The following is a 12,611-nucleotide window of genomic DNA, read 5'->3' as shown; positions in this document are numbered from 1 at the left end:
GAAAGAGAAATGGTTGGTATCAGCCAGCACCAGGAATATCTGGGGACTAGGTCAGGCCCTCCCCAGCTTCCTGAGTTGATAACTCATGGATTCCCATAGTGGACTCTATACTCAGTAAAAGTCTCCTTGGCTATCTTCACTCTTGTCTGCACTCTGGAATTTAGGAGGAAGACTTTTCAAAAATACTTATTTTTTCTGATTTGATAGTAAAGACAATTACCTTTTAAATAAAGGGACAGACCTATACTGCCGCTGCTTTAATTGAGAGAGTGTTTGTTCTAGTTCTACCAAAAGCAAATGTTGATGATCATTAGATTCAAGGTCATTTTCAATTTATAACACCCCGGTCTTCCGGGTGAGTGAGTACATTAGAGAACTCCCTTCCACAGGTGCCTGTCGATTACAGAAGCCATTCTTTGAATCCTTTGTCCATTAACCTGCACAGAGAAAGCTCTTAGCCTTTTAGGAAATTCCCAATTTAGACAAGAGCTCATGCATACCAAGGACCTTTGCCAGAGAGACAAAGTGTCCCAGAGAAGGGCAATGACTATTTGCTTGCTGGAAGGATGGGCAGGAAAGATGTGTTCAGGGCTGAGAGGATGAGCCTCTCCTGGGCTTCCATCTGTGCTCTTATTTTCATCTACTTCTGATTCCTCAGCAAATATCCTTAATGATAGGCCAAGGGCCAGCAACTCAGAAAAAGGGCAGACATAATCTCTGAGACCTTTCAGAACTGGCACATCCTTCCTGATTTAGGCAGCTGAACCTGTCATTTATTTGGGACTTGTGATCTGTCCAGGAAAAACTGCCTCCTCTCCTCCAGGCTGGGAGCCTGCTAGGGTTCCTTCTTCCCCAAGAGGGTTATAGGTGGTGACAATAGGGCTCTGATTAGGAACAGGCTTCCACCATGGGACACAGGAAAGGAGCAAGTGTGCACTTCTCAGGGTATCTCCTAAGGTTATCTGGACACAGGCAAGGCAGAGATGAAAAGCCCGTGGGTGGGGCTGGCTGGGAGCACACTCACTGTTGTTGCCTCATCTCTACTGTCTTGAGGTTTATATCAGCGTCACTTTGAGTTCAGTCCCTGGCATTTCCGATGTCAGAGTTTCGTTTTGAATGAGTGCCTCAAGTGAAATTCATTCCTTCCGAATGTGGTCTTTGCCATCACCAGCATTCGGCTACTGATTTTTATTTAAAAACATGGCTTGAAACTGGCTCAGTTTCGGGAGATGCCTGTGTCAAAAACGAGGATCTTCATGCTCCAAGTTGTGGTTTTGTGAGCAGGAAGCTATGAGGCCACATCTGTGTCCAAGAGCTGTGGGAAAGTCTCTCGTGCCTGAGGCTTTGGGAAAAGATGGCTGTGGATGAGTAGAGCTGAGCCTGGGAGTATGTGCAAGTTCTGACTTATTTTTTCCAGAAGTTTATATCTGCCATAAAAGCCCATCACTAGATCCATGTCAGGGTCTTTTGAAAACAGACACATTGTAATTCAGTTAACCCAGATGACCTGGGAGATGCAACACAGCTAGCTTTTTTTCCTTTCCTTTATTATTATTATTGTTTGCAGTACTGGGGTTTGAATTTGGTCTACACCTTGAGCACTCCACCAGCCCGTTTTATTTATTTATTTATTTTTGTGAAGGGTTTTTCAAGATAGGGTCTCTCGAACTATTTGCTTAGGCTGGCTTCCAACCATGATCCTCCTGATCACTGCCTCGAGTAGCTAGGATTACAGGCATGAGACACCAGGCACCTGGCTGTCTTTCCTTTATTTTTATTTATTTTTTATGGCACAGGGGTTTGAACTCGGCTTTGTACTTGCAAAGCAGGCACTCTACTGCTTGAACAGCATCTCCAGTCTAATTTAGTTTTAGAGATGGGGTCTCAAGAACTATTTTCCCAGACTGGCCTCAGGCTGCAATTCTCCTGCTCTCAGCCTCCCAAATAGCTAGGATTATAAGCATGAACCACCAGCACTTGGCCATAGCTAGCTTTTCTATAGCTTAGTTTTACCTCTGCTTAGGAGCTAAACAGCATTCTTAAGCTAGCTGTGGTGGCTTGCACCTGTAATCTCAGCTACACAGGAGGCATAGGTAGGAGGATCACAATTCAAGGCCAACCCAGGCAAAAACAGGAGACCCTATCTGAAAAATAACTAAAGCAAAAAGGGCTGGAGCAGTGGCTCAAGTGGTAGAGGGCCCACCTCACAAGCATGAGGCCCTGAGTCAAATCCCAGTACTGCCAAAAATGAAATTGAAGGGGAAAAAAAAAACTTGTCGAGTACTAAACCAAGAACTAACACCAGAAGCATGGTAAGGAGAAGAAAGATGATACATTGAGTTCTTCACAGAAATATTTATTCAATTTATAAAGCTAATATTCTAAGTTTGTGCCCTTTATACATTTAAGCTGTGAAATAATCCTGTGTGAGGTGGGTGTGTGCATGCTCCTGTACACACGTGCCTTTATCTTTTTGATACTAGTGTCCATTCTTCTAAGAAATGACAGTCACCCAGCAATGTTACTTTTTCTAAAAATATCGACAAGAAAACTGAGGAATCCTGTGTTAGTCCTCAAACTGTTTTGTTTTTTTGAATTATAGTGTCTGAAATCTTCAGGTTGGGAGAATAGCTATATTAGAGGATTCATTGGTAACTAGAGGAAAGGGCACGTGGCTAGGGGGACTATAAGTGGGTGAACTGGGGTAGAAGTAGAAGGGTGTTTGGCCTGTCTAGGGCTAAAGGGGCACAGTGTGGGGGAGGGTGTGAGAAAGTCTCTAGAAGCCTCGGAAGTTAGATGGGGCAGAGGGCACCAAGGGAGACAGTCTTCCGGGGAGTCATGGGTGCTGCAAGGAAAGCAGCAAGTCTCCCTGAAGATGGCTTACCTGTTACCCAGCTGAGTCTGGGCCATCCCCAGGCATCAAAGACATTCTCAGCACCTAAAAGCTCTTTAAAGTTTTTTTGGGGGGGTGTTTTGCAGTGCTGGGAATGGAACCTAGGGTCTTGAGTGTGCTAGGCAAGTGCTCTACCACTGAGCAGCCCTGCTACCCCCACCCCATCCTTGTCTTTTTGAGGCAGGCTAGCCTACCCAGGCTGGCCTCAAACTTGTGAGTGCTGGGGTTACAGTCATATACCACCATGCCCAGCTTTCTTTGCAGGAATTTTGATTCCTTCTTGATCATGAGCTGATGCAAGCTGGACTTTGCAGTCACCTTGCACACAACTTTTCCCCTACCTCACACCTTAGAGTCCTGTTTCCTAGAACTCTCTGGTCTGTGGGCTCAAAGTTCACAATGAGCTCACAGCTGTCACGCCCAATCTGACCAGCTTGTGAAGTGAAGAAGTGCCTGACCAGACCGCAGGCTATGCTATGCACACTGACTCTGGGAGGGCAGGGAGGACAGATGATGGCGGCTAGGTGGGCCCCGCAGAGGATGAACAGGCTCTTCAGGTTAGCACACAAGAAAGCAGCTACCAAAAGTACCAAAGTAGCTACAAACCGCGACTGCAATCATATTCATACATGTTAGGTAGTTACAAGGGGGAGAAAATAAGATGATTCCAAGACAAAAGAAAACCCACATATACTTGTGTCCATTTAGTTTTTGAGAATGGCCATCAACTCCAACCAGAGGCAAAATGGGCGTGGCACCAGCCAAGTTGGTTTTTGATCTGCAGCTCTCCTTGCCTTTGCCACTGCATTAGTTACCTATCATTGGGAACAAATTATTTCCAGATCTAGTAAAAAGATTTATGATCTCATCATTTTTGTGGGTCAGGAGTGCAGAAACAGCTTAGCTGGGTGCCTGGACTCATGAAGGTGCAGTCAGGTAGAGCTGGACTCAAGCTAGGAAATCCACTTCCAAGTTCACTTGCATGGCCATTAGCAGGTCCTTGTTCCTCGAGCGGGAACTTCCCATAGGCCCACAGAGAGTGCTCACAACATGGCAGCCGGTCAGTGATCCCAGAGGCAGGAAGCCAGAAAGCACCAAGACAGGCGCCTCGGCCTTCTTGTACCTAGTCTCAGAGATGACATTCCACAACTTTTTACACTCATGAGAAGTGAGGAACCAGGTCTGTTTCACACTCCAGAAGAGGGACTGCACATAGATGTAATTACCTGGAGGCAGACATCACTGGAAGGGGGCCAGCTTAGAGACTGCCTACCCCAGCTTCCTTCTGATCTTCATATTATTTCAGTAATAACGGACTGTAGGTGTGAAACTCAAACATAATGAAGTGAGAAAGAGAGGACCTTGGAAACAGAAGCCCTGGAAAGGCAGTGTAGTCAACGATTCCTTACCTCACTTAGATCTCACGACGGAGATGAGCCAGGAAACCTACATTTTAACAGTACTCCAGGCATGCTTCAGGCACACTAAGACTAAAGAACCACTTGTATAGTTTTTTTTAAAATTATTTTTACTTTATAAGTTGGGAAGAAAAGGCAGAGAAATTAGGCAAAAATTGGCTGTAGAGGAGGTTAGGAGCAAACTTTTCTTCTTTTTATTTATTTATTTTTGCAGTACTGGGGTTTGAACTCAGGGCTATCACCTTGAACCACTCCACTAGCCCCTTTTTGTGATGGGTTTTGTGAGAGGGTCTCATAAACTATTGGCCAGGGCTGGCTTTGAACCATAATCCTCCTGATCTCTGCCTCCTGAGTAGCTAGGATTGAAGGCGTGAGCCACTGGCGCCCAGCTATGGCACTTTTCTAACCCCCAGCAGCTTCTGCCTGGGCCCCATCCTCTAAATAACTCTCCTGAGCCAAGTGTATTCTCAGGGCAATTGCAAGCTGCTGGAAATGCTCGTGCTCCAATTCTATTTCACAAACCGGACCTCCCTGGAGCAGTGTCCCCAGACCCCATTCAGCTTCTGCCATCATTTCAAGTGATTACTATCCTACTTTGCACAATTACATCCTCCTACCCTGTAGCAGCCTAGAAAGCCAGACTGCCATGGTAGTCAGCGTGTTTGGCAAGTGACTGGTAACACACACAAACATTTTTGATTAATTTTAACATCGCCCAAGGCATCACTTGGCTGTTCACCATCAACAGTAAACACTATTTTATCCGGGAGAAAGTGGAGCCACATGTAGCTGCAGTTTATGACAGAAGGAAGCAGGTGATTCTTACCATCAAACCACTCACTGTGCTGGAAGGCACAGTAACACTGCTTCCAAACCATGCCTTTCCATGCCATGGAGAAAGACTCTCAAAGTATCCCACCACAGATAGTCTCCTCTTAGCCCTCACAATTATTTAATTTATATGTAACCAAGGTCTACCAGCTACTTACAGATGGCGAATGAGCTCTGATCTCAGGGGGAAATGAAGAACCAATACTTGCACAGCTGTTTTTTGTTTTATTTTTGTTTTTTGAGACAGGGTCTTGCTATGTGGCCCAGGATGGCCTCCAGATTGCAATCTTCCTGCCTTTACCTCCCTAGTGCTAGTATTACATGCCCAGTTAGAGCAAGCTAGAGCAGCTTTTACTATTCTTATTGTGTCATTGCTAGCTTTGTCCTTCCATTGAGGAGGAAGGGACACACACTGCTGCTGCTTTTTTAGTTCTTTTTCCCTGCTTTCATTTGTATGACCTATATTTCTGGTAACGGGAAGCCTTGTGTTTACATGAGTGGATTAAGACCGCAAGTTATATTTGGGTAGGCACAACTGGAATAGTATTTTTTAAAAAATAAATTCTACCAACAAATGTTGGGTCCTAATAAGGTGCTTTGATTTAAAATTTTAAAAATTACCATCAAATTTTCCTACTACCAGCTAAAATTCAGAAGTGTAAAATTTGACTTTGTTAGCTGGCCTAATCTGATATGACTGAGCGTTGTAGAAAGTTTGATTCCAGCAGAATTAACTTACTTTTTAACTGTGTGCATAACAAAGCTGAGTCTTAAAGTTAAATTAAGCTGGAGTTGTGGCTCAAATGGTACAACATCTGCTTTGCAAGCATGAAGCCTGGAGTGCAAGCCCCAGACCCACCAGATGTTTAAAGCTGAACTCATAAACATCTCCAAAAACTATATAACATACAGACTAGTCTTGCAGAGCAACTCCAAAATTAAATTCATGAAGCACCCATCATTTTTACCTACTGCTTCTTCATCTTGATGGCATGTGGGCAAAAAGAGAGTCCTCGTTTTACAGGCAGGGATTTAACCTAAATTGCCATGGTTACCCACTGAGGCTGTAGTCAAACAAGAACTAGACTTTAGTCTCTGAGCCTTCAGCCCTGAGTTCTTTACACTAAATATTATTCTAGAAACAAACAGATCACACTGATTGCATTTCAACACACATGACAGACGTAAGGATGCTATTTTTGCTGTTTTCATTGGTGTTCTTTACATTTACTAGAATTATATCATCACAGTGGTTATTTAAGTAAGAAACAAAACCCTGTCTACAAAATCTCACAAGTTCCACACCTTAGGCAAAACTCCACTGGTGTTCAACAAACACTAACATGCCCAGAACAAGCCAGAAAATAAACAACAAAGTCCAGCTTACTTACAGGTGGACAGAATCATGGCTGCCCTTCTGCAGGGGCACCCAAATCAGTCTCCAGGTCTTCAGCTATGTTCCACTCAGAAGAACACATCTTTTAACTGAAATAATAGTTTGCCTAAGACAGTTCTCACGGGCAAAGTTAACCCCACCTATTTTCCTGTTCTAAAAACCTCAGACAACTGTGTGAATGACAACCGAATGGCCTATATAAGAAAGCTCAATAATCTACATCCAGCTCTGAGCATAGTTGCAATTATTTCTCTTTCCATGCATGGGTAAGTCTAGCAAACAACATTTTCAAGAAATTCACAACATTTTGGTAAAAGTGACTTTAAAAACTATCAAGTAAAAGGGCTCTCTCTAGACAAAGAATGAAATAATGGAACAGAGAGGACGAGGGACTTCCTGAAAGTCACAGTTAGTGGTAAAAACAGGATTGGATTCCAGGCATGTACTTTACCGCTTGAGCCACACCTCCAGTCCTCTGGATTCTTGACATTAAAATATCAAGTCTAGAGTGTTTTGTCCTCTGACTCAGGATTGACATTTCAGGGACTTTACTTAGGACTGGGGCAATCCAATGATACCCTTAAAAAGTGAATGAAGCAAGGCAGAGAAATATGAAACAACATCAACAGTGCAAAATGTGTTTGGGCATTTCATTTCATCCCACTGGAAACATAACCAAAAATTACCTAATTAAGGGAGTAGCTTTAATAAAGACAATATATTCATATCGAGCTTGCTACTTCCTGCCTGATAGATTAAGATCTCTCAGCATTCTGGGTGGATACTTATTTTTCACATCATTTTTTGCCTTAGCTATGCTCACATATAAAACTGCCTTTTTAAAGTTTTCACTATATTTAGTGAAAGATTTTTGAAGAAAGTGTTTCCAAGTATTATCTGTCTTATTTTCTCATCAAAAGTATTGATGACTGTCGGGGCACGTACTATACTCTCTCCTCACTCTCTTCAGTATCACCTAGTAGTTCCCTCAGCTCCTGGAGGTAAAAAGGGAGGCACAGGAGGGATGGGAGGAGGCAGGTCTGACAGAGGTGGTAAGGTATAGTTTGCCTATGACCAACTGCTTGAAGAAGCTACAAGGTAGTTAAAAGTTGTATGTGTTTTGTGATGGGAGTACAGTTAAAACAGGAAGATGAGGAGAAATGTAGTAGTTTATGACAGGAATTGGGACAAATATTTTACTTTGTTTCATTACAAAGGGTCCAAAGAAAAAGTAACCCAGTCTTCAGCAGATGGGTTGCCTGGCACACAGACTCCAAACCAAAGAGATGGCTGTCCAGGGTCAGGATGAAGATGCTGCTCAGGCAGCCAGCTTTGGCCTGTGTGTTCACCAAATCCTTCACAGTGCAGGAGAGACCTCAGCAGCCTCCAGAGGGAATGGAACTCCCCAAGGAAGGGCCCTCGTCTTCCTCAGCTTTAACCCGATAAATACCAGTAATACTATGATAGAACTCCATCTCTCCATTTTCCTCTGCAGCATCCTGGACTCTTCACCACACTTGACCTTCTCCTGGGCTGTGCTTGAAGTGGGAAGGCCTTTGTTAAGAATATCATTTGATCCTCTGCTCCAGAACCTGACTCCTCAAATCAGAGCATCAATGCCTTAGGCAGAGTCTTATGAAGTAGAATCAACTGATTCCTTGTTTAAATTTCCACTCGAATCCAATTAGCTGTGGCCACTATGGGCAGGATCAGTAGTCCCATAACAGCTTAAGCTAGACAGGCATCCCCAGCCATGTCTACTTGGGTGAGGGGGAATTAGCAATGGAAGGGCTCAGACCTTCTCTTTAGCAAGGCACATTTGATCCCCACAGGAAAAGGAATTGACAGTGTCAGGTACAGTCTTTAATCCTAGGAAAGCAAGATCATATTATAGAATTAAAAGTTTCAATTAAAAAACAACTCATAGCTGGGCACCACTGGCTCACAACTATAATCCTAGCTACCTGGAAGGCATACATCAGGGATATTGTGGTTCAAATTCACCTGTGGGCAAATAGTTCAGGAGACCTTATTTCAAAAAAACTCCTCACACAAAAAAAAGGGCTGCTGGAGTGGCTCAAGTGGTAGAGTGCCTGCCTAACAAGCTTAAGGGCCTGACTTCAAACCCCAATACTGCCAAAAAAAAAAAAAGACAACTCATGTTTCTTATAAATATATAACTTTATATATTATACGTATTTACAATATATACAGCATACAAATATTTTAAAATGTATTACCAAGTATAGGCTTGAAAACAGAGATGTTTTCAAAACAAAAGATGGGTACCTATTCAAGGTACCCATCCTGATTCATCTAGAACTCAATTCTAGACAATGTACCAGGCCCAGATTTCTGTAGCAGTCAAAGAGAAGAGAAGGGAAGAAGGCTCTTTCCCTTCCCAAGCTCTCTGGCCTTCTACTGGCACCAGCTAACACGGTCCCATGTTCACCCCTAAAATGGGAAACGCCCAGAGTTTGGGCATAGTTCCTGGCACACTGTCAGCACCCAAGTTCCTGAGGAATGAACTGAAGTGAATGCTTTTAATCACTAGCTATACGGCCGGCCCTATCTCCAGTCTGAAAGACAGTCATGGAAATAAGGCTAGTTTAGAAGCAAATGCCTAAGCTGTGTCCATTTTATAAGTAAACCAGTCTACAGATCCAGCTGCCACATAAGTTAAGTTAGTGACAAAGTGCCATTTCCTCACGCTGTGGAATCTTGGAGCCACTGGTCACTACACCACTTATCTTCCAAAAGTTTCTTCACATTCAATGAGTTCATCTATCGTCCGCAACAAATCTTCAAATGCAGGCCTTCCCTCTGGTTTCTACAATCAAAAGTCAAAGAGAGCTTTGCATTTCAGAATCCATCCCCTCAAATTCTCATTGCTCAAATTCCTATGATAGCATCCTACAGAGAGGCATTCTTAGCTTTGGGACTGAAAATTCAGGTATCTTCAAATGCATCTGTTTCTACCCTAACCTACCCTGCATATATTGCTTCTAAACTAGTATTTCTAAGACACTGCTCTCATCAAGGGACCTACGAGAGCTCTTAGTGCCTATGAAATCACAGTCCTGCCAATCTGCAGAGCCGTTCATAAATACCCCTCCTCCATCCCTTTATTACCTACGTTCATTTCCCACAAAAAGCCTCAGTGGGCTTTATGCTAAATCAGAGTAATCTCCACCCTCAAATACACACACCATGTTTGCAACCACCTCCTTACCCTTGTTCATGCTCTTCTCTCTCCCCAGTACCACTTCCTGCCCAGTCTGCTAGTCCCAATCAGTGCTCTTGGGAGGGGTTAGAGTGAGAGAGCTGAGGCTTTGGAGTGGGAGGGCCTCTCTAGCTAACTGGTCCTGGGCAACATCACCTCATGAGCCTTAATCTTCCCAGCTAAAAAGTGGTCATAGGGTTAGTATGGGTACTAAATCTTAGCACGCCACACATGTGAGCTAATGTCATTTTCTTTTAATAATCATTTTGGTATCTACTCTTTTATGAGGTGACACTGAGGTACTTTCAGAGACTGAGTAAACAGACCCAGGGAAGCTGAGATATAGAGGAAGAAACTCTCTCTGGAAAAAGATACTTCAATTCCACAAGAAGAGGAGGGGAGCAACTTCTCTAGGCTTATTCCCAATTTCCTGGCTCAGGCAGCTGTGGGGGGATTCTCACTTGGAAGTGAGGCAACAGCCTGAGTTTACTAAATTAACTACTCATGTTTTCCACTTCTTCACATTCTTTAGAACTGAAATGAGAGGGCTGGCTTCCTACCTAAAGCTTGAAATCACTATAAAACACACACCACCTCACTGGGCTATAAAGACCATACCAAGTCCATCTACTAAGTTAGACCTGTGCATGTTTTGGAGATTTGGTTAAAAAAAAAAAAAAAAGAAGCATCAATACCTCCTGCCAACACCTCAGCATCACCTCATATACATATATGGACGCCAACTTCGGCCGGTAGAGTCGGTGGCCTCGAGTAACCATGGTTACCACTTCATAATTGGTGTTTTTCTCAAAGGGCATTCTGCCTTCTGTGAATACTTCCCACATTAGAACACCTGGAAAAGAGAAGGGCTACCTAATGACACGTCCAACTCTTTGTCAGAGCAGAGGGGAGGAAATGTGTAACACGGATCTTACCAAATGACCAGACATCTGACTTGCTGCTAAAGCGGCTGTAATTAAACACTTCAGGTGGACACCACTTCACAGGGAATTTGGCACCAGAAGAACTTGTATACTGATCATCCAGAACATACCTAGGGGAAGACACCATGGGTTTACATCTGCATTTTGTTCACGTGCTTTCACTTCTCCCCCTTACAAAGGTGAGTGAAGTCTAAAGGTTTACCTGCCTGGTGAATTCCACCTTCCTGTCAGTGTAATTTTTTTTTTCCCAGTAATGGAGCTTGAACTCAAGGTCTTCACCTTGAGCCACTCCACCAGCCCTATTTTTATGAAGGGTTTTTCAAGACAGACTCTTGTGAAATATTTGCCTGGGCTGGCTTCAAACCACAATCCATCCTCCTGATCTCTGCCTCCTGAGTAGCTACGATTATAGGCATGAGCCACCGGTGCCAGGCCCCTCTCATAAAACTTAAGGGCACGAGAAGGTTACAGCACGTTAGTAGCTGTGCTTTCATTTTTCTGTTTGTCTTTCTTTTTTATTAGGAAATAGAGGCAGAATACAATAAAATTGTTTGCAAATATTTTTTGTGAGAAATTTTGTTCTTTAAACAAAATTTTACCCAATCTAAAGCAGAGCTGTGTAAGGGAAGTGGTGAAAAGTGTCTAGAGACAGAAATGCTTCGAGCCTCCATGATTCTACAGAGCCACAGTAAAACTATAGCACATGAAAAAAAGCAAGTGCTAAGAAAAGGCAAAATGAAGTATGTAAGTAGTGTCATACACAGTTATATGCCACATATACACAGCTAAAGTAATACTGTATTAATTTTCTATGTGCACATTATTTATGTCCTTCCAAAGGACACACAGAAATGTGACATGAATCCTTGATTAGAGTTGGTAGACTTAAGCCCTTTCTGCAATGTGTTCAGTGCACATTTATAAGAGAAATGAATTTATATATTCTAAGTACATATGAAGTTGACTTCTAAAAGCTGCCATGAGAAAAATGTTCAAATAAATGTACAAACTTCCTTTGTAGTGCTATACAGACTAAGATGGTGATGGCGGACAATGCCACCAGGCTGACCCAAATTGTGGTCAGTTAGGGGAGTCCGAATTTAGAGCATAAAGAATGTTTTACAGGGGTCAATGCAAAAGCACAGATTTTCTAAAAGCCAAATACATGAAGATTGGACATATAAAAGTGGAAGTCTGCTCATGAGATGTTGAACATCTTTATATAAGGCAAATCGAGAGAACTTGGTAATTATATTAAGCACTTGGACATAAACACATGCCTGTGAAAACAAAAGATTCTAGAAATTTAATCCACTCTGGAGAGAAAAGAGAAAGAAGCCCTGTATTTAATAAGCTATACTACCATCTAGTGGAGAAAATTAATAAACACCGTAATATATAGTTATTTCCATACATTAATCTGAGAACAGTTAACAAGATATCCTTTCTGCTTCATTGGTGCAAATTATACCCACACTTAATAATGTGAACATCACCTAAAAGCACGTAATACTCAGCCATACCTTGCCATTCCAAAATCAGATACTTTCACAACTCCTGCTTCATTTACTAGACAATTTCTGGCAGCCTGGAAAAAATTATGATGGTATATTAGGTAAAAAAGTCCAAGAATATAATAAAAATATAAGTTCTATTTTCATTAAATTTACTATAATCCAGGCAACGTTTGCAGAGGGTGGAAATGTCTTCTTATAAATTGTTTTCACCCCTATAGAAATGTCTCCAATGTAGATAAGGTAGAAAGTCCTGTTTGCCATAAGGCATTGTATATTATCTTTACCAATGGTGTACTACCATTCTTATAACCAGGTGGTTTCCTTAATGATAGTGACAACATCTCTAAGCCCTTAATCCAGGTTCTTCATAGGTGAGCTTAATAACATAC

General features: G+C 42.5%; 2 protein-coding genes across 10 annotated transcripts in view; both read right to left on the bottom strand.

Moving 5' to 3' along the window:
- The window catches only part of Txk (TXK tyrosine kinase), a 64,446-nt gene extending 57,828 nt beyond the window's left edge, over positions 1–6,618 (bottom strand). The window contains exon 1 of the mRNA XM_020158462.2: positions 6,534–6,618. Within this exon, the coding sequence (XP_020014051.1) occupies positions 6,534–6,549 (16 nt within the window). The 5' untranslated portion in view covers positions 6,550–6,618. The remainder of the gene's footprint in view (positions 1–6,533) is intronic.
- Positions 1–12,611, bottom strand: part of Tec (tec protein tyrosine kinase) — a 174,264-nt gene that overhangs the window by 13,026 nt on the left and 148,627 nt on the right. For 7 of the 9 annotated variants that reach the window (XM_074042304.1, XM_074042302.1, XM_074042307.1 and 4 more), the window contains 4 exons: positions 12,229–12,293; positions 10,697–10,815; positions 10,457–10,614; positions 2,341–9,368 (listed from right to left, as the gene is read on the bottom strand). In XM_074042304.1, coding sequence (XP_073898405.1) covers positions 9,285–9,368; positions 10,457–10,614; positions 10,697–10,815; positions 12,229–12,293 — 426 coding nt within the window. In that variant the 3' untranslated portion in view covers positions 2,341–9,284. Of the gene's footprint in view, positions 1–2,340; positions 9,369–10,456; positions 10,615–10,696; positions 10,816–12,228; positions 12,294–12,611 lie in introns of those variants that run through there. The other 2 variants (XM_074042306.1, XR_012435812.1) reach the window with 2 other exon arrangements.

The sequence above is a fragment of the Castor canadensis genome, chromosome 9 (genome assembly GCF_047511655.1).
Source record: "Castor canadensis chromosome 9, mCasCan1.hap1v2, whole genome shotgun sequence".
NCBI lineage: Eukaryota > Metazoa > Chordata > Mammalia > Rodentia > Castoridae > Castor > Castor canadensis.
The sequence above is the reverse complement of the archived record's forward strand: the minus strand, read 5'-3'. Positions and strand labels throughout refer to the sequence as shown.